The 20,591-nt window shown below is 39.6% G+C and overlaps 1 protein-coding gene across 2 annotated transcripts in view; it reads right to left on the bottom strand.

Moving 5' to 3' along the window:
* Nucleotides 1-20,591, bottom strand: part of KCNAB1 (potassium voltage-gated channel subfamily A regulatory beta subunit 1) — a 508,411-nt gene that overhangs the window by 408,122 nt on the left and 79,698 nt on the right. For both annotated transcript variants that reach the window (XM_079921204.1, XM_079921205.1), the window contains one exon: nucleotides 19,109-19,425. In XM_079921204.1, coding sequence (XP_079777330.1) covers nucleotides 19,109-19,383 — 275 coding nt within the window. In that variant the 5' untranslated portion in view covers nucleotides 19,384-19,425. The remainder of the gene's footprint in view (nucleotides 1-19,108; nucleotides 19,426-20,591) is intronic.

Raw genomic sequence — 20,591 nt, 5'->3', positions numbered from 1 at the left:
AATCAGCTGCTCCTTTAACCCTGTCCTGTCTCGGCAAAGAACAGACGCCCTCCAGTGACCTACACACAGACATGGGGCCAAATCCAAAGCTGAACCCCGGGAGCTGTGCAAACAAAGAAGAGAAAGGGAAATCTCTCCCAGCAGCCTCAGGAGCAGCGGATTAAAGCTCCACAATCAACTAGATGAACCCTGCATCTGTGGAATACTTGAATAGACAACGAATCATCCCAAAACTAAGGCAGTGGACTTTGGGAACAACTGTACACTTGGGGTTTGCTTTCTGCATCTAATTTGTTTCTGGTTTTATGTTTCTCTTAGTTTAGTATTTAGAGTTTATTATCATTGGTAGATTTATTTATTGATTTGGATGCTCTCTTCCTTTTTTTATATATATATATTTATTCCTTTTTCTCTTTTTGTGAGTGTGCATGTGTATGCGTCTTTGTGTGATTGTGTCTCTATAGCTTTGCTTTTACCATTTGTCTTAGGGTTCTGTCTGTCTGGGTTTTGGTTTTTTTTAGTATAGTTTTTAGCGCTTGATATCATTGGTGGATTTCTTCTTTGGTTTGGTTGCTCTCTTCTTTCTTGCTTGCGTTTTTTTAAATTTTAATAAGTATTTAAATTTTTTATTTTAATAACTTTATTTTATTTTCTTTTTCTTTCTTTCTTTCTTTTATTCTCACTTTTCTTCTGAGCTGTGTGGTTGACACGGTCTTCGTGCTCCAGCCAGGTGTCAGGCCTGTGCCTCTGAGGTGGGAGAGCCGAGTTCAGGACATTGGTCCGACAGAGACCTCCCAGCTCCACGTAATATCAAACGGCAAAAGCTCTCCCAGAGATCTCCATCTCAACGCTAAGACCCAACTCCACTCAACAACCAGCAAGCTACAGTGCTGGACACCCCATGCCAAACAACTAGCAAGACAGGAACACAACCCCACCCATTAGCAGAGAGGCTGCCTAAAATCATAATAAGGTCACAGACACCCCAAAACACACCACCAGATGTGGTCCTGCCCACCAGAAAGACAAGATCCAGACTCATCCACCAGAACACAGGCCCCAGTCCCCTCCACCAGGAAGCCTACACAACCCACTGAACCAACCTTAGCCACTGGGGGCAGACACCAAAAACAACGGGAACTACAAACCTGCAGCCTATGAAAAGGAAACCCCAAACACAGTAAGTTAAGCAAAATGAGAAGACAGAGAAACACATAGCAGATGAAGGAACAAGGTAAAAACCCACCAGACCTAACAAATGAAGAGGAGATAGGCAGTCTGCCGGAAAATAATTCAGAGTAATGAGAGTAAAGATAATCCAAAATCTTGGAAATAGAATAGACAAAATGCAAGAAACATTTAACAAGGACCTAGAAGAACTAAAGAGCAAACAAACAATGATGAACAACACAATAAATGAACTTAAAAATTCTCTAGAAGGAATCAATAGCAGAATAACTGAGGCAGAAGAACAGATAAGTGACCTGGAAAATAAAATAGTGGAAAAACTACTGCAGAGCAGAATAAAGAAAAAAGAATGAAAAGAATTGAGGACAGTCTCAGAGACCTCTGGGACAACATTAAATGCACCAACATTTGAATTATAGAGGTCCCAGAAGAAGAGAAAAAGAAAGGGACTGAGAAAATATTTGAAGAAATTATAGTTGAAAGCTTCCCTAATATGGGAAAGGAAATAGTCAATCAAGTCCAGGAAGCACAGAGAGTCCCATACAGGATAAATCCAAGGAGAAACACACCAAGACACATACTAAACAAACTATCAAAAATTAAATACAAAAAATATATATTAAAAGCAGCAAGGGAAAAACAACAAATAACATACAAGGGAATCCCCATAAGGTTAACAGCTGATCTTTCAGCAGAAACTCTGAAAGCCAGAAGGGAGTGGCAGGACATATTTAAAATGATGAAAGGGAAAAACCTAGAACCAAGATTACTCTACCCAGCAAGGATCTCATTCAGATTCGCCAGAGAAATTAAAAGCTTTACAAACAAGCAAAAGCTAAGAGATTTCAGCACCACCAAACCAGCTTTACAACAAATGCTAAAGGAACTTCTCTAGGCAGGAAACACAAGAGAAGGAAAAGACCTACAATTAACAAACCCAAAACATTTAAGAAAATGGTAATAGGAACAAACATATCGATCACTACTTTAAACATAAATGGATTAAATGCTCCAACCAAAAGACACAGACTGGCTAAATGGATACAAAAACAAGACCCATATATATGCTATCTCCAAGAGACCCACTTCAGACCTAGGGACACAAACACACTGAAAGTGAGGGTATGGAAAAAGATATGCATGCAAATGGAAATCAAAAGAAAGCTGGAGTAGCAATTCTCATATCAGACAAAATAGACTTTAAAATAAAGACTATTACAAGAGACAAAGAAGGACACTACATAATGATCAAGGGATCAATCCAAGAGGTAGATATAACAATTGTAAATATTTATGCACCCAACATAGGAGCACCTCAATACATAAGGCAAATGCCAACAGCCATAAAAGGGGAAATTGACAGTAACACAATCATAGTAGGGGATTTTAACATCCCACTTTCACCAATGGACAGGTATACAGAAGATATACAGATTGCCAACAAACACATGAAAGGATGCTTAACATCACTAATCATTAGAGAAATGCAAATCAAAACTACAATGAGGTATTACCTCACTCCAGTCAGAAGGGACATCATTAAAAAATCTATAAACAATAAATGCTGGTGAGGGTGTGGAGAAAAGGGAACCCTCTTGCACTGTTGGTGGGAATGTAAATTGATACAGCCACTATGGGAACAGTATGTATGGAGGTTCCTTAAAAAACCAAAAATAGAACTACCATATGACCCAGCAATCCCACTACTGGGCATATACCCTGAGAAAACCATAATTTAAAAAGAGTCGTGTACCACAATGTTCATTGCAGCTCTATTTACAATAGCCAGGACATGGAAGCAACCTTAGTGTCCATCAACAGATGAATGGATAAAGAAGATGTGGCACATATATACAATGGAATATTACTCAGCCATAAAAAGAAACGAAACCGAGTTATTTGTAGTGAGGTGGATGGACCTAGAGTCTGTCATACAGAATGAAGTAAGCCACAAAGAGAAAAACACATACCATATCCTCACACATATATATGGAATCTAAAAAAAACCAAAAACGTTATGAAGAACCTAGGAGCAGGACAGGAATAAAGACGCAGACATAGAGAATGGACTTGAGGATGTGGGAGGAGGAAAGGTAAGTTGGGATGAAGTGAGAGCGTGTCATAGACATATATACACTACCAAATGTAAAATAGATAGCTAGTGGGAAGCAGCCGCATAACACAAGGAGATCAGCTCGGTGCTTTGTGACCACCTAGAGGAGTGGGATAGGGAGGGTGGGAGGGAGATGCAGAGGGAGGGGACATGGGGATATATGTATATGTATAGCTGATTCACTCTGTTTTAAAGCAGAAACTAACACACCATTGTAAAGCAATTATACTCCAATAAAGATGTTAAAAAACACAACTGAATTTTTTTAAAGGTCACCTTTTTAGCAACCTGGTTAGATATAACATCGCCAAGAATCTACAAATGAACAAATAAGATATCACAAAGCCCACATTTCAAACCTCCTGGGAGAGTACCTCAATTCATAAACCCACTCCTTCTTGATCATAATTCAAGTAAGACAGATTTTCTTATTTCCCATTCCTCAGCAAAGATAGCAAATTTAATGAAAAGGGCTATTAGAGGCAGACATTCTGACAGGCACAAGGAAAATTTACAGCAAGGTAAGGATACAGAAAAAGTCATGGGGGGGGAAAATACAGAAGCCAACATTTAAAAATCAAATAGCAAAACAAGGCCTCTAATTTTCAAGGCACATAGTTCTATAGACCTTAATAGTTCCTGAAGACACTTTAACATAGCACAATAGTTGACATTTACTGAGATAAACTAGAGGTGTCAAGTTGCTTATTCAGGTTTAAAAAGTTAAAATAAATTCTTGACAGTTAAATTAGAAAGCTTCAGGTACTGGGGAAAATCTCTTGACTGAAGATTTTCACTCTCTGACAGTGTCAAATGAACGAGGCCTAACAGTGAATTATTTTCTGCATTTAGGAATATTATCTTGACCATTCTCACCAACTTTTTCCCTGTTACTAGTAACTTAGTGGCTTAGCTGATTCCTAGCCCAGGAAAGAGTCAACTTTCTTTTTGAGCTACAGACTACACACTTCTTTCTGCTGCCCCTTTCCTACCTGCCTCTTTGCTGGTTCACATACACACAAATTCCTGCATATTCTTATAAAAGTTGAGTTGAAATGGTGCAAAATGTGTGTATTTTCCCCTGACATTTCTATTCCGTCTCCCCGCCTCCTGGCAGAACTAATTATTTCCTTATCTTTATTTCCATAGCGTTTCATTCACACTTCAAACATCACACCGATACAAATGTTATTGTAGACTTGTCTTCCCTGAGAAGACTCTGAGATTATTCAGGGCAAGAAGCCTGCCTCATGTATCATCATATTCCCAGAAATGAACATAACAGATGATCAAACCTCTTGAATGCATTTCTGCTTAATTTTCTAGTTTGATTATTAGAAATTCTTTCAATATTGTATATATGGAAAGAGTGTCCTTGAATTCTGACTATTGACTTCATTGGAAATTCATTCAACTGAAAATACTTCTAAAACACATTTACACTTAATATTTTTTTGCCATTTCTTTTAGACAAATGACCATCTGGAACCTAAAATATTGCAAACAGACTTAAGCATTTAATAGTTTGTTCAACAAGCAATTGCTGTTTGGATAGTCACATAATGCAATTTACTAAGCTTGGAGACAGAAAGAGCTGATCTTTCTAATGCACCCCACTTGTGGAATTGTTTATGCTGACTATCACCTCCTCAGTCCCATAGGTAATTAAATAATTCAACAGTCCTTTTGGGCAGCTTGTTTCATGCCTAATGTTCACTGCTATAATCAAATTAAATATGAAGATTAAGCTCCAAAATGCACTTTGGGCTTTGATTTTTTTTAAGTGAACTATTTCAAAATTGTAATTAAAAAACGGCTCTTGAATTGTTCCTCAAATTCCTCACCCTTCCACATAAAAATGTGCACGTATCTTGTGTGAGAATAGCGAAATGGAGAAGGAATGCCAAAACATCATAAATGATATGCAGTTTTACTAATAATATTATATTCAAAACCATGGTGCACCCTGCTGCTGGGAACAGAGCAACTGGCTTATCTGTCTTCAAGAATCCTGCAAGTGCATTATAGAAAAACATATGTAATGATTACATTGTTTGAATGAACATACTATCGTAGATACTCATCTTAAAGACACACACCTGCCCAGTTCTGAAACAACAGACTGAATCAGTGAGCTCTCTTGGCTCTCAACAAGGCTCTCTGGTCTTTGTTTCCATGTGCCTTATCCTGCCTCATGAGCTGTCAGCCAGAGCCTGTGGCTGTTACCACGGGAAGGGGTGACCTGCTGCACTGTGGCAACTCCACCTCACAACCGCCTGCAGTAGGAATAAAACAGAAACTGCAGGAAGGCTCCTGGCTCATTCAGCCATATGTGACTCTTAGGGTAATTTAAAAAAACTCTGAGAGGTTCAAAATGGGAGCTGAGCACCATGGATTGACATTAGCAAGGCTGTGTTCCAAATGCCTGCCAAGCTAATATCAAATCACCATCTGCAGGTTTCTGAAAGGCCATCAATCTTCTCAATCTTCTCAGTGAAACAGGAAATTGAGTTCCAAGTAGAGAAGCCAAAAGAGATTTACCCACCATGTGGCAAAGGCCAGGTCAGGCGGGTCAGGCCTGAGGAATAACGTTGAAGGGAAAGTAGTGCCTTGGCCCCTCCCTGTTACAGGAAGCAGCCAGACTCTACCTCAGTACCTCCTTCACTCTGCTCTGACCATGGTTCTGTGGCAGAGACCAGCCAGCTGTTCACCTTGCCTGTTTTCCTCTCTTCCTAGGCACACATTTGCACTACAATTCCCAGCCTCCCTTGCAGTTCAGTGTGGTCATGTGACTAGATTCCAGCCAATGTGACTTCTATCCACAGCTGCCACTTACAGTGATCTTCCGTATGATCCCCCATATTCTTCTCCTGTCTGCTGGATCAATGTCAATACTCAGCCACCAGCCAGCTTAGAAAACAAAAGCTGAAGATGACAGAATTTGCATCAGCCTGGATCCCACCTAACTGGAACTTCCTACCCTTGACTGGACTTACATGAGTAGGAAATAAACTTTCTTATATCAGGTCAATGAGGTTTCAGGATTTAGCAGCTAGTGTTACCTTTAATTAAAAAATCAATGGACTTTTATTTTGTAAAGGGCATTTACCCACAGCCTAACCTTAATAAGCTCTTTCTGGATTGGAAACCAGAACCAAATATCTGGTCTGGAGCCCAGTTTAATTTCCTGATGACTGAAGAAATATTTGGCAAGTCTTTGTTTGTGATTAGGTTGCAATGTGTGTGCCAATGCACAAAAAAATCCCAATTTGTCTTGCCTTGGAATGGAGATTTTCCTCCAAAACTGTAAGACTGACACCTGATGGTATCTCTGGTCGCTAGAAAGGCTGTTGGGGAAAGGAAACATTGTTTCAACTGTCCTTTCCAGAGAAGTGGGAGCAAGTGCTCCTCAGAACTATGAGGCTTCCTCCTCCCACAAAGCAAAAGCACAAAATACAACAGTGAAAATCTCTGGCAGAACGTTAGCACATGCCATTTAGTGACAACCATAATCTAAAACTGGAAAGGCTGGGGCAGCTGCTGCTGTGTAACCTTTGCATCCTCTTAGAGCTTGTGTGAGGGGAGATGGCCAAAGTCTGACTCAAACCTAAGATCTGAAATTGAGTTAAATTCATCTAATAAAATTCATCTAATAGAGGATGCCGCTTGGGGGGCTCCTGGGCCTCTGTCCTTACATAGCTCTTTTGATGGAGAGAAGCCTGAAGAAATATTGAAATCCATAATCCACTCTATTGCACAGAGCTTTGCTCTCCACCTGAGTGACTTCCTCCCCATCTGAGCTGCTGCCTGGCATCTCCCAGCCCTTCACAGGGCAAAGGCAAGGACCTTAAGCAGGAATAGGGAAGCTGTGATTCCTTACTGTGTTCCAGTAAAGAACCTTGTACTGTGATGGAAAGTGGAAGGTAAAATTACTGAAGTAACATCTCAGTAGCCATCCACAATTAACCCAAACTTGGGGAGGAAATATTCTGTGGGGTTAAGAGGTAACATCTGCAGCCCACTATCCAGGTTCAAGTGCTATTTCTATTGCTTACTTGAATCTGACCATGTGGAGGATCTTTTCTAAGTTTCAGTTTCCTCCCATGAAGTGGAGATGATAAAAAATAGCCATACCACGGATTATTAGAAAGGATTACATTGGATTATTTATTTATTCAATTTAAAAAGGATTAAATTGAATAATATAAGGAAAGGGCTGGGTCTATAATAGGTATTCAGTAAGCAGTTGCTGATATTAGGAAAGGAAGGCAGGTGTTATGGTCTTTGCAGTGTACCCAAGAAACCCTGCCCACGTTCAAGTCATGTTCTAGACTGAATCAGAGCCAACATCTCAGGGCAGAAGAAAATAAAAATAATAAAGTAGCAAACATATAGTGGTTATGGTTTATATAGATACAGATATATAGATTATTTATATATAGATAGTGGTTTATAGCATACCAAGGATTTTCACACATACTATTGGATCTAACCTTTAAATTCCTAGAAGATAGAGAATGCAGATGTTTCTATTTCCACCATAGAGATGAACAAACTGAAGCTCAGCGATGCTACACGATTTGCTGAAATCCACACAGCTAACCAGGAACAGAGCCATACTTTAAACCCAGGCCTCTCTATTCCAAAGACAATGGACTGATCCTCTCCACATGGAGAGAGGACATGTCAGACAGACATTTGGTCCTTGCTAATCAGAAAGGATTTTAAATGAGGGCATAAATGTAAATCTTAGAAGAACAGGGTTCTAAGTGAAGCAAGGAGGGAAGCAGCATGTCAAGACCTTTCTCTTAGAGTCCAGGAATTTTCCCAGGCTTAGGAAGCACACGGAAGGAATCCAGAGAAAGACAGACTGTGGAAGTAAAGTAACAGATGAAGGCTGATGGCACTCCAAAGGGGAACAGTGATAATAGCATTTGCTGAAGGGTCCTTTCTATGCACTCAGCACCGTGCTAAACCTTTGACAGATATCTCATTTAATCCTCCCAACTCTATGAATGTCTAATATTGTTATTCCCATTTTACAAGTAAGGAGACTGAGGTCCAAAGTCACATAGATAGTGGTGGGTAGTGCACAGTGGAGTCAGAGTTCAGAACTGGGCTGGCCTGACATCAGAGCTCATGCTGATCTGCCCCCAGGTTATATAGCCCCGGAGGCTTATATAGAAAGCAAGATGTACAATGTCTCTCGTTGACTAACACCAAAAGTACACAACAAGCTGAAGGGTGAATGTAAAAAATTAATAAACCAAGCTATATAAAATATACCTAAGCTGTATAAAATAAAGCTAAATAACTAAAGTTAAATTTTAAAATCACAGCATGATGTTACCCCACCCCAGGAGAAGAATATTCAATATACAGAGACAGAACTAGAAAGGCTGACCTTGGACATGGAGTAAAATAGCAATGGCTCAAAGAGGTAACCTAGAATATACTTGAGCCTATTCACAGAGAGGCAACCCAGGGAATCTTTTAGTCTCTTGATGGGAAAAGAAGAAAAAATTAAGCAGTAATAGACAGAAAGTGAATAAGCAGAGCCATGTTCTTCATCAGAGAGGATGTGGGTTGTAACAAGTCCATGGGGCTGTTGTATGGATTAAATAGAATGAATATAAGAAGCCCTGGGCAGATGGCATGATGCTCTATAGGTGCTTGATAGATGTGAAGGAGATGAACTAAATAGTCTTCTGTGAACCATCTTCAGGATTTTGTCAGATCTGAGTTCCACCTCTACTCATATTTACTGAATATTTTCCTTTAAACTGACTCACTTACTTTAAATCTTAGCTTCGTCCCCTGCCACAGTAACCATGAATTCATAAGTTTAAGGTGTAAGTTATACATTTTTTCCTAATGCTCATGAAAACAAATATAAAACCACTGAGAGATTTAACGTCCACATGTCCCCCAATATCATCTCAGGTACAACTAGCGTACCATAGTTTTGGAAACACTGAAAGCAAGTAAAGAGCCCTGGCTGAGGTACCAGGAGACCCAAGGTCTAGGCCTGGACGATCAGACAGGCCACCTTCATGAGGCACGTTCTCCATCAGAAAGTAGGAGATAAGAACATGTGATTTATGTTGCAAGAAGGCACACGAGATAATGAAGGTGAAAACATTTCATAAGCAGGGACATTACAAATTGAAGGTGTTTGTGTGACTCTCCTTCTATTAAAGAATTTATTAAATAATTTATTTTCTAAAAAATCAAACATATCTGGCAGTGGTCAACCAATTACTAAAATGATATACTCTAAATATCAAAGAGAATTTTCTACTGCTCTTAGAACTTCAGAACGAAGCATCAGCTCATTTCCTTTTTCTTTCAGAGTTAACACAAACTGCACAGTCCCTATAAAGGTCAGTGAGCAGAAAATCAAACTCTGCTCCTTCGCTCTGGATTATGATATCATTATACCATGTATTCTCAGAGCTGGAAAGAGCCCAAAGAGATCATCTTGCCTAGTCTTCTATTTTACAGAGGGGGCAGTGGTTCTGGAGAACTTTTAAAACCTAACTATGGTCACGGAGCAAAATGGGATTCAAATCATGTCTCCAAACCCCTCAACCAATGCTACTGCCATTGCACGAGCCTGTCCTCTGGAAAGGCAGAGGATACCAGGGGAAGAGGAACTGCAGCTGCTGTGCTCTATATAATCCACTAACATCCAGTTAGGAGAGAACCCTGACAGCAAGTCAGAGGACCAAGACATAGACAGTGCCTTCAACGTGTCTGCAATTCTTCTGAAGGAAATGGACACACAGAAACATGGCCCAACATAGGAATGTAACAGTGAGAAATTGGGTCAATTTTCTCCAGTGAGATGCAGACTGAAGCAAGTCCCTACGGTGAGGGTGGGTGTGCCTGCCCAGGTATATCTGCTTCTGACTCACCACCCTGGGGGTTACAGCTGCACACGGCAAGTACAGCCTTATGGTCCTTAAGTCACAGGACATCATCGTCACCATTAAGGACCCACGTCTCCCCAGAGGCTGCTGCTGGGATGCTAGGAACTTGCTCTGGCTACCTAATCCCTGTCCTATTCAGGTTCACCCTCTCATTCCTCATCCAATCGTTCAGCACACTGATTTACGCTAATATTCAAAACAACAGGACAACGACCTAGGAAGCAATCTTTCTAGCATATGTCTAAAATCACAGTAAACTACCCAACAATGTCCTCATATTCTAATATCTCTGGAAATATACTTCTATGTAATTTCTCATATAGATATTCCAAGAGTTAGAGACTTAAAGAAAGTGTGCCTGCTCTAAGAAATATATATCATCTTTTTAAAAAAAGAAGAGCTTTCTCTTTAATAAGAAAAAAATCTAATCAAGAGTGTTTTCTAAGAAAAAAATATTGGTTTAGAAAGTTAGAGTTATTCCATTGTAGCCTATTTCCATCACTCTGTCATCCCTGATATCAATTTTTTAACATCTTTATTAGAGTATAATTGCTTTATAATGGTGTATCAGTTTCTGCTTTATAACAAAGTGAATCAATTATACATATACATATGTCCCCATATCTCTTCTCTCTTGCATCTCTCTCTCTCCCATACTCCCTATCCTACCCTTCTAGGTGGTCACAAAGCACCAAGCTGATCTCCCTGTGCTATGCGGCTGCTTCCCACTAGCTATCTATTTTACCTTTGGTAGTGTATATATGTCCATGCCACTCTCTCACTTTGTCCCAGCTTACCTTTGCCCCCATCCCGTATCCTCAAGTCCATTCTCTAGTAGGTCTGCATCTTTATTCTCGTCTTGCCCCTAGGTTCTTCTGACCATTTTCTTTTTTTTTGTAGATTCCATATATATGTGTTAGCATACGGTATTTGTTTTTCCCTTTCTGACTTACTTCACTCTGTATGACAGTCTCTAGGTTCATCCGCCTCACTACAAATAACTCAGTTTTGTTCCTTTTTATGGCTAAGTAATATTCCATTGTATATATGTGCCACATCTTCTTTATCCATTCATCTGTCAGTGGACACTTAGGTTGCTTCCATGTCCTGGCTATTGTAAATAGAGCTGCAATGAACATTTTGGTACATGACTCTTTTTGAATTATGGTTTCCTCAGAGCATATGCCCAGTAGTGGGATTGCTGGGTCCTATGGTAATTCTATCTTTAGTTTTTTAAGGAACCTCCATACTGTTCTCCATAGTAGCTGTATCAATTTACATTCCCACCAACAGTGCAAGAGGGTTCCCTTTTCTCCACACCCTCGCCAGTATTTATTGTTTCTAGATTTTTTGCTGATGGCCATTCTGACCAGTGTGAGATGATATCTCTTGTAGTTTTGATTTGCATTTGTCTAATGATTAATGATGTTGAGCATTCTTTCATGTGTTTGTTGGCAATCTGTATATCTTCTTTGGAGAAATGTCTATTTAGGTCTTCTGCCCATTTTTGGATAGGGTTGTTTTTTTTTTGATATTGAGCGGCTTGTATATTTTGGAGATGAATCCTTTGTCAGTTGCTTCATTTGCAAATATTTTCTCCCATTCTGAGGGTTGTCTTTTTATCTTGTTTATGGTTTCCTTTGCTGTGCAAAAGCTTTTAAGTTTCATTAGGTCCCATTTGTTTATTTTTGGTTTTATTTCCATTTCTCTAGGAGGTGGGTCAAAAGGATCTTGCTGTGATTTATGTCAAAGAGTGTTCTGCCTATGTTTTCCTCTAAGAGTTTGATGGTGTCTGGCCTTACAGTTAGGTCTTTAATCCATTTTGAGTTTATTTTTGTGTATGGTGTTAGGAAGTGTTCTAATTTCATTCTTTTACATGTAGCTGTCCAGTTTTCCCAGCACCACTTATTGAAGAGGCTGTCTTTTCTCCACTGTATATACTTGCCTCCTTTATCAAAGATAAGGTGACCATATGTGCGTGGGTTTATCTCTGGGCTTTCTATCCTGTTCCATTGATCTATCTTTCTGTTTTTGTGCCAGGACCATACTGTCTTGATTACTGTAGCTTTGTAGTATAGTGTGAAGTCAGGGAGCCTGATTCCTCCAGCTCCGTTTTTCGTTGTCAAGATTGCTTTGGCTATTCGGGATCTTTTGTATTTCCATACAAATTGTGAGATTTTTTGTTCTAGTTCTGTGAAAAATGCCATTGGTAGTTTGATAGGGATTGCATTGAATCTGTAGATTGCTTTGGGTAGTAGAGTCATTTTCACAATGTTGATTCTTCCAATCCAAGAACATGGTATGTCTCTCCATCTATTTGTATCATCTTTAATTTCTTTCATCAGTGTCTTATAATTTTCTGCATACAGGTCTTTTTTCTCCTTAAGTAGGTTTATTCCTATTTTATTCTTTTTGTTGCAATGGTAAATGGGAGTGTTTTCTTAATTTCACTTTCAGATTTTTCATCATTAGTGTATAGGAATGCAAGAGATTTCTGTGCATTAATTTTGTATCCTGCTACTTTACCAAATTCATTGATTAGCTCTAGTAGTTTTCTGGTAGCATCTATAGGATTCTCCATATATAGTATCATGTCATCTGCAAACAGTGACAGCTTTACTTCTTCTTTTCCGATTTGGATTCCTTTTATTTCTTTTTCTTCTCTGACTGTTGTGGCTAAAACTTCCAAAACTATGTTGAATAATAATGGTAAGAGTCGGAAACCTTGTCTTGTTCCTGATCTTAGTGGAAATGGTTTCAGTTTTTCACCATTGAGGATGATGTTGGCTGTGGGTTTATCATATATGGCCTTTATTGTGGAGGAAATTTCCCTCTATGCCTACTTTCTGCAGGGTTTTTACCATAAATCGGTGTTGAATTTTGTCAAAAGCTTTCTCTGCATCTATTGAGATGATCATATGGTTTTTCTCCTTCAATTTGTTAATATGGTGTATCATGTTGATTGATTTGCATATATTGAAGAATCCTTGCATTCCTGGGATAAACGCCACTTGATCATAGTGTATGATCCTTTTAATGTGCTGTTGGATTCTGTTTGCTAGTACTTTGTTGAGGATTTTTGCATCTATGTTCATCAGTGATATTGGCCTGTAGTTTTCTTTCTTTGTGACATCTTTGTCTGGTTCCTGACATCATTTTACTGGTGCTGTTCACCATGTTCTAGGTCGATAGAGGAGGGGGAAGAGGAAGGGACAAGGGGACCAAAATTGATCACGTGTCCAATCTACAGCATATGTTTTACATCATTTAAAACATGTCTAGTTTTAAACATCATTTAAAACTAGTCTTCTGAGCTAGGTATTCTTATACCCATTTACAGAACCAGAGTAGAGTCAGTAGACTGCAGAAAGTGGAGGCATCCCTAATTTTGATAGATCCAATAATAGTTTTATGATAATAACAAGGGCAGGGATTATGCTTAGAACCTTTGTATAATAATACACTTACTATGTGCCAGAGACAGGGCTTGAACCCAACAACCTGGCTCCAGGATCTATGACCTTAATCCCCAAGTCAGCTGACTCTGTCAGGCCCAGAGCCTCCATCTGGCAGGTGGTGCCACTGGGGTGCAGCCTGCAGACTACAGGACTACAGAAGTGTGTTCTTCATCACCGGATTCCACTGACACTTCCCTTTGCCAAAGCCAGCACCTGCATTTGGTGCCCTTAAATCCATTTTCTTCCTCTTTAGGGACTTTGCTTCACTACTTGCATTACATACTTTCTCTATCCCCTGGATTCCTCCAATCTGCTCACAAACTTCTACACATCTGCTTTCTCCTGCATACTTTTCCTCGACCCTGCTTCAGACTTCAACTATCATCCTCTCTCCCCACCTCCACTGTATCTTCTTGAGAGTAGCCTCCATGCTCCACCTCTCCTTTACACCTGGTCTTGCCCAACTCCCAAGTCTCTGAAATGGTCTCCCCTCTTCTCATTCTCCTGGCCACGCTCCCAGCTCCAGCCTCTAAGAACCCTTCCAGGATGCTTGCAGAAGACTCGTGAATAGAAGCAGCTCTCCATTCCCATTCCATACTTTCAAACGTCTGTGCCTTTGCTCACGCTCTTCCCCACATGGGTTGCCTTCCCCGGCCCCCATCTCCTCTTGCTCAAGTCCTGCGCATCTTGCGGTTCCAGATCTAATCATTGCAGCTGGGAGCACTCACTCCTTCCTCCGAGCTCTGTTATGATTCTTCTATGTAGCACTTCTTATTTACATACAAGTCTCATCTCCCCTAAGCTGCACCTAACTTGAGGGCAGAATTCTTAATTAATTCACCTTTGTGTCACCTACAGGTCTTTGTACAGAGAGGATGTTCAATCAACAGCTCTTCAGTGTTCATTCCCTGACCGCAGGCTTGATTCTCAACAGCCAGATCTTCCTGCATAAACCCAAGCCAGAGGTTGCTCTGCTCATGGATCACCTGCTGCCCTGCTGGCAGGAACTGAGTCCACCAAAACTCACCTGGGAGAACTGCCTGTCTTTCCATAGAACCACGTCTGATCCTCTGGAAGCACACAGAAGTTAATAACTTCTAAGAAGTCAGGGAGCTTTGACAGCAGAGAGGAAATATTAGAAATATAACTACTCAGTGTAACTACTCTCCAGCTAATAAACATTTATTAAGATGGTAGAAATCACTATTGAAATGCTATAGCTCAACATTCATTCATATGTTGCCTTGTCCTACTAAATGTCCAGTCAGTTCAAATAAATAGGTTCAGTCAGTTCTGGTTTGGAATGTTAATTCTGATAGTATTTAAAAGCTCTTTCTATTCTATCTGTAAGTCACTTTTCTCCAGGAGGGTGGTGATCGTATGAATTCCTAAAAAGCCTCTGTAAGAACACACAGTGGTCTCTCATAAATTTTAGTTGAGCACAACAGGATCCTCGGCAGTCAGGTGCTAGGTGAAGTGCACATTTTTGCTAGATATGTTGAGTCACCCTTAATTATCTTCATAAGCCTTAAGTACACCATACACAACATGGGGACTCATCTTGACCCTTACTTCAAAGAGCTTGAAAGCAAAATACATTACTTTTCAAATCATTTCTACATTATCTCATTTAATTTTTACAACAGTCCTTTATAATGCTATTAGTCCTCTTTTGCAGTCGAAGAAACTGAAACTCAGGAAAGTTAATTAACCTACCTAACAATTTGTTAAACTATAAAACTCAACCTATAGATTCCAAATAAACACTATCTAGTATAGAAAAAACAATGAGATAAGCACTCTAGAATATTACCAGAGGGAATGTACACTGCAAAAATATTTTCAGAAAGCAATTGCATTAAGAATAAATATATACAAGTTTATATATGTACAGGTAATATTATATGTGTAATATTTCCCATTAATTCCAATTCTAGAAATAGAGCCTAAGAAAATAATCAGAGATATGATTTTTTAAAGTCTGATATAAAGATGTTTATTATAATATTATTTATGATAATGATAAATAGTAAAATAAGAATGGCTAAGCAATAATATAGCCATAATATATAGTCCTTAGAAAATTTTAAATGGTTTTTAAGATAACAAAATAGGCTGTCATACTATTAAGTGAAAAAATATAGTATGATTCCAATTCAAAAGGCTAGGTGAAAGCACACCAAAATGTTACCAGTGGTTACCCTTTCTTTTTATGTTTCTGTTTTTAAAACTTCCTACCAAGTTCAGATGTTACTTTTGTAAAATGGAAAAAGAAAAAAGTTATATAAGAACAACAAGGCTTCCCCGGTAGTGCAGTGGTTAAGAATCCGCCTGCCAATGCAGGGGACACAGGTTCGAGCCCTGGTCTGGGAAGATCCCACATGCTGCAGAGCAACTAAGCCCGTGCGCCACAACTACTGAGCCTGTGCTCTAGAGCCCACGCGCCACAGCTACTGAGCCCACACGCCTAGAGCCCGGGCTCAGCAACAAGAGAAGCCACCGCAATAAGAAGACCGCGCACCGCAACGAAGAGTAGCCCCCGCTCGCTGCAACTAGAGAAGGCCCGTGTGCAGCAATGAAGACCCAATGCAGCCAAAAATAATAAATCAATAAATTTATAAAAAATAAATAAAAAATAAAAACAACAAATAAATTTTTTAAAAATCACATCCACAGTTACACAGGAAGTAAATGCTAGCCCTTTGCCTCCAACTCCAGGACTCTGGCCCCTGCACTACCCTCCCTCGCTATGCAGAGGAATGAGCCATCATATAAATACATCAGCATCACTGGGTCATCAGACAACTATGCAAAATGGCCAGTCAATATGAAGCAAATTATATTAGATTGTTTCATACATAGTCCTATATGCAAACACAGTCCCAGAAAGGGAGTCAGAACCACTTACCACCAGACTAATGTGCATTGTCTGCCCTGATTCCTGTAATTTTATTTCTTAAATATACCAAAACTACTGGACCCTTCTCTAACAATTCCTTCCAATCATTTAATAATACCTTTTGTTTCAAATATAAGTTACCATTGAATCTGGGCATAAGACAGTCCTCAAATCCTTCATGAACTAGAATTAACCTGCTGTAAAATATTTTCATTCCATCTTCTCAGAAAAGAAATTGGAGTGACAGCCCTCTAGCAATTCCCTACTGATGGCCATTAACCAAAGACCCAAAGAATTATTGCCCATAGCAAATGTGTAATGTCTTCAAGGACTCTTCAAAGCATTTCATATTCTGTCCTGTAAGTAAAATTTCATGGATGGATACATTTGTTTATATTTTATATTACTCATATTTATCTTCTACCTAAGGTCTCTAATGGAGATATCACTCTTGGGCTGTGCTGTTGGAAGAAAGGACAATTGGAAGTCCAGAAAAACTTTCTGTAACTTCTTCACAGGCAACATCTATAAATGAAAGAAAAACAGGTGGCCTGGGGAACTGCACGTTCTAATGCTTACATTACAATTTGAAGCAATTGCACCATGGCTCATTGGCATTGCCCCACTAATCTCAAGAACTCAGCTGAGGCAGTAGTTCTAACATTGGGGTGTAAAATGGAAAGGAGCTGGCGGTAAGTAAAACTGCCTTTTTCTGAATTATACACACATTGAGCTCTGCAATAAATATAATTTATAAATGGGCTTAGTGCCATCTGCACACACTAGTTTCCTCCTGGAAATGTCATGCTGTAAAAATAAAGGGGGAGGAGACATTTTTCATGTTTGATGATGTAAGATAGACATGAGTTTCACTGTTCTTTAACACAGTCACTAGACAAGGGACTCACAAGGCTATTGTGAATCAATAATTAATAATATGTCCATTGTTACCATGGAAACAATCACTTCCGGATCATCTCTCCTGAATGACAAATTGTTATTGTCTGAGTAAAGCAGAAAAGAAGGGAGTTTGTTTTTCTTTTCCCAAAAGTTGCTGGCTCAAACTGATTACCTTAATTTATATTCACCTCTGACCTGATAAATGTTATTCCAATGTAATAGTGTAGGAATTTTATAGTTCTGTGTTAGACTCCTTTAAGGAAAGTTTCTGGTCTGGAGTAAGTAAAAGACTATGTTAAGGAAGGAAAACATTATCGAGACTTTCCTTTGCCATCTAACTCTTTTTCCAGAAGTTCTTTAATAATGGCTTTAAGGTTTAAGATTTATAGATATGAGGTACATTCCCAACACTGACAAACTCATTCATGCTTTCTTTGACTGAGAACGTTCTTGCTCCTTCCTCTATTATATCCCAAATGTAGGCACAGCAGCTTACAGGAGCTTCAGACAAATCACTTCAGCCATAAATACTAAACACTTCCAGACACTTTATCCTCTTCTACTTTTTAAATGCTGATTTTTAAATAGTGGCTTAGATTTGGAAATACCTATTTTATTCCTGCCTTAAGGTTTGAAAAATGAAAGTTCAGGCGTTTTGAAGTTTGTGGTCCAACAAATTTTTAATTTATATGCATCAGTTAATTCAATTGCTAAATGTTTTCCTATAATATCTTTTTAGAATTAGAAATATAAAAATGGGGCAGCTCAGAGCAAACTGGGATGCTTTGATAAACAGAATACATTCCAGAATTTCTATGCTACCAGTCTCTACAAAAGAAGTTTTCCACTCTTTGACCATTTCATTGAAAGTAACAGTTACAGCGAATAAGTATTCTTAAATTTCAGGACTCCAGACACTTTTACTCCATACATTTTGCCTTATAAGATTGGGATTTGTGAAATTATTCCTCCTCTGCATTATTTGAAGCTGAGGCTGAGAAAAGGACAGAGAGAAAATCTACAGGGATTTGTCTTACGTTGACCTCTTTTTTTAAAAAAGTACCTTTTTCTCCTGATGCTCTCTGTCTTAGACAGGGGGCCCAGATCCCCAGGTTGGTGTTCAATGTGTTCTCCTCCGTACCCCCATTGCACGCTGAGCTCTCATTCAACAAGTTCACACAATTCAACTGTACACTTTTCAAAGAGGCAAAACACACTTCCCTTCCTCATCGCCAAGGTCTTAAGGTAAAGGAAGTAGAGAAAGATTGCAAAGAATTTGTTGTTGCTTTGGAAGGGGGCATTTTCACACAATCTTTGAACTCCTCTGATTGTTACTTAAGACAAATCTTAATGCCATACTCCTTCTTCCTCTCAGCTCTTGAGTGTCTACTGCCCCCTTACAAGGGTGTTTTCTGAATAACAATACAGGGAGTATTATTTGCCATTTTCACCAAGTTCCTGCTCTTTGTAGTTACACATTCTGAAATGTCAATCATCTGTAAGGCAGTTAGAGTTGTTAAATCTCCAGCAGCACGGGAAAAGAAATCTAAGCATCCACTCTGGAGAGCACTTTCAAACAGGGTCTCATAAAGCCAGTGCGGGGAGGGGCAAGGCTTACCTGTGAGGCATGCCGGTGGTGTAGGCAGTGGTGTGCTCACTGGACAGCTCCCAGAGTTTTAGGTACCAGTTCACCTCCACTTCCCGCGCCAGAGCCAGTTGCCGAGCCCTGAGTTGGGTTTGCCCCGAGGGGCTGAGGCTGCTGTCTTTCCCACTTTCTGAAGCTTTCTTGGGAGATTTGTCTTTGCTCTCTATGGGAAGCCCAGATAGTTTCCTTAACTTGGGGTCCTCTTCCGAGATCTGACTCCCTGCCGTCCGGGTCCGGGCTGCCAGCATCCTGGAGGTTCGTGTCTGTCTTTCAGAGAAGACTCGAAGTCACTGTCATCAAAGTAATTTGAATTGATTTTTATGTTTCTGCCTCCCTCCTCTTTCCTGTCTTCCCCCATCCCCTTAACCTTATCCTGCCGCAAAGCTGTAATTGAGACGGCTGGGGATGAAAGGGTATCTCTAAGTTTCCTAAGGAAGAGCTAAGGCGGCCACTATTTGTGATATCCTGGAACATGGAAATTTTAAAAACAACCCCCAACGACTCTGTAACACTGAAGTTTTATGGTGCTATTCCTTCTGCAACGTTTGGACTTCTGCTTCATTTAACAATGATAACTCTGAACCGCAGAGTTTGGTAAATTATATTTCATCATCATTTCAGAGTTATAAAAAAACAACTGGAGGTTCATTACGCATTCTTAATTAGAGTCCCTTTAGAGTTTTTAAAGTTTTTTTTTTTTTGAGTTTTTAAAGTTTTAATGTGAATTTCCTCAAGTAAGTTTAACAATACCAAAGCACGGGCAGGATTATTCCTTTTGTGTAAACCTTAAAATAATATTTTCAATCTATTTTATAATCCTTTGGGAGAAGGAGGTTTTTCAAATGTCAGTGAACCACATATGTTAAACATGCTTTCATTTCTGCAGCCTACCATAACTGATTCAGTAACTGACCCTCTCAATACTTATGATGGGTGGAAGCATAAGAATCACCTTACAATCGAGGAGACTGAGGCTTAAGTTGGAATGAAAAAAAACAGTAGATAGGAAGTGGTGAGAGCCTATGTGTGCATGGGTCCAGATGTGTGTGGGGGCGGGGGGGGCACATGAAAACTAGCTCTGAAAGATGGAAAGACAATTCAGTTAATGACCCTTGTGGTTAAGATGCATGGGACTGACCCACATGCCTACCAACCAGTCTGACCTCTGCCCTAGCTCAGAGGACAGTGATATCAGTGCCCACTTAGATGTCTACCACAAAGTTATCTGGGGACGCCCTAAGCCCCAGGCATCTCCCTAACCAACCTCAGTCCCTCCTGTATGAACTGCCTCAGTGTCGGCTACATGTAAAGAACTCAGGAAAGTTAGTGAATTTCTCTGTCCATGCAAGACCATAAATTATAAATCATAGAGGTATAGTGAGCTCTTATAGCCTCTGAGAATGGCAGGAGAGAAAGAAGGAAAGAGGTCCTTCTTAAAGAGTTAGCTGAGGATCTT

This window comes from Stenella coeruleoalba, assembly GCF_951394435.1.
Source record: "Stenella coeruleoalba genome assembly, chromosome: 5".
Taxonomy (NCBI): Eukaryota; Metazoa; Chordata; class Mammalia; order Artiodactyla; family Delphinidae; genus Stenella; species Stenella coeruleoalba.
The sequence above is the reverse complement of the archived record's forward strand: the minus strand, read 5'-3'. Positions and strand labels throughout refer to the sequence as shown.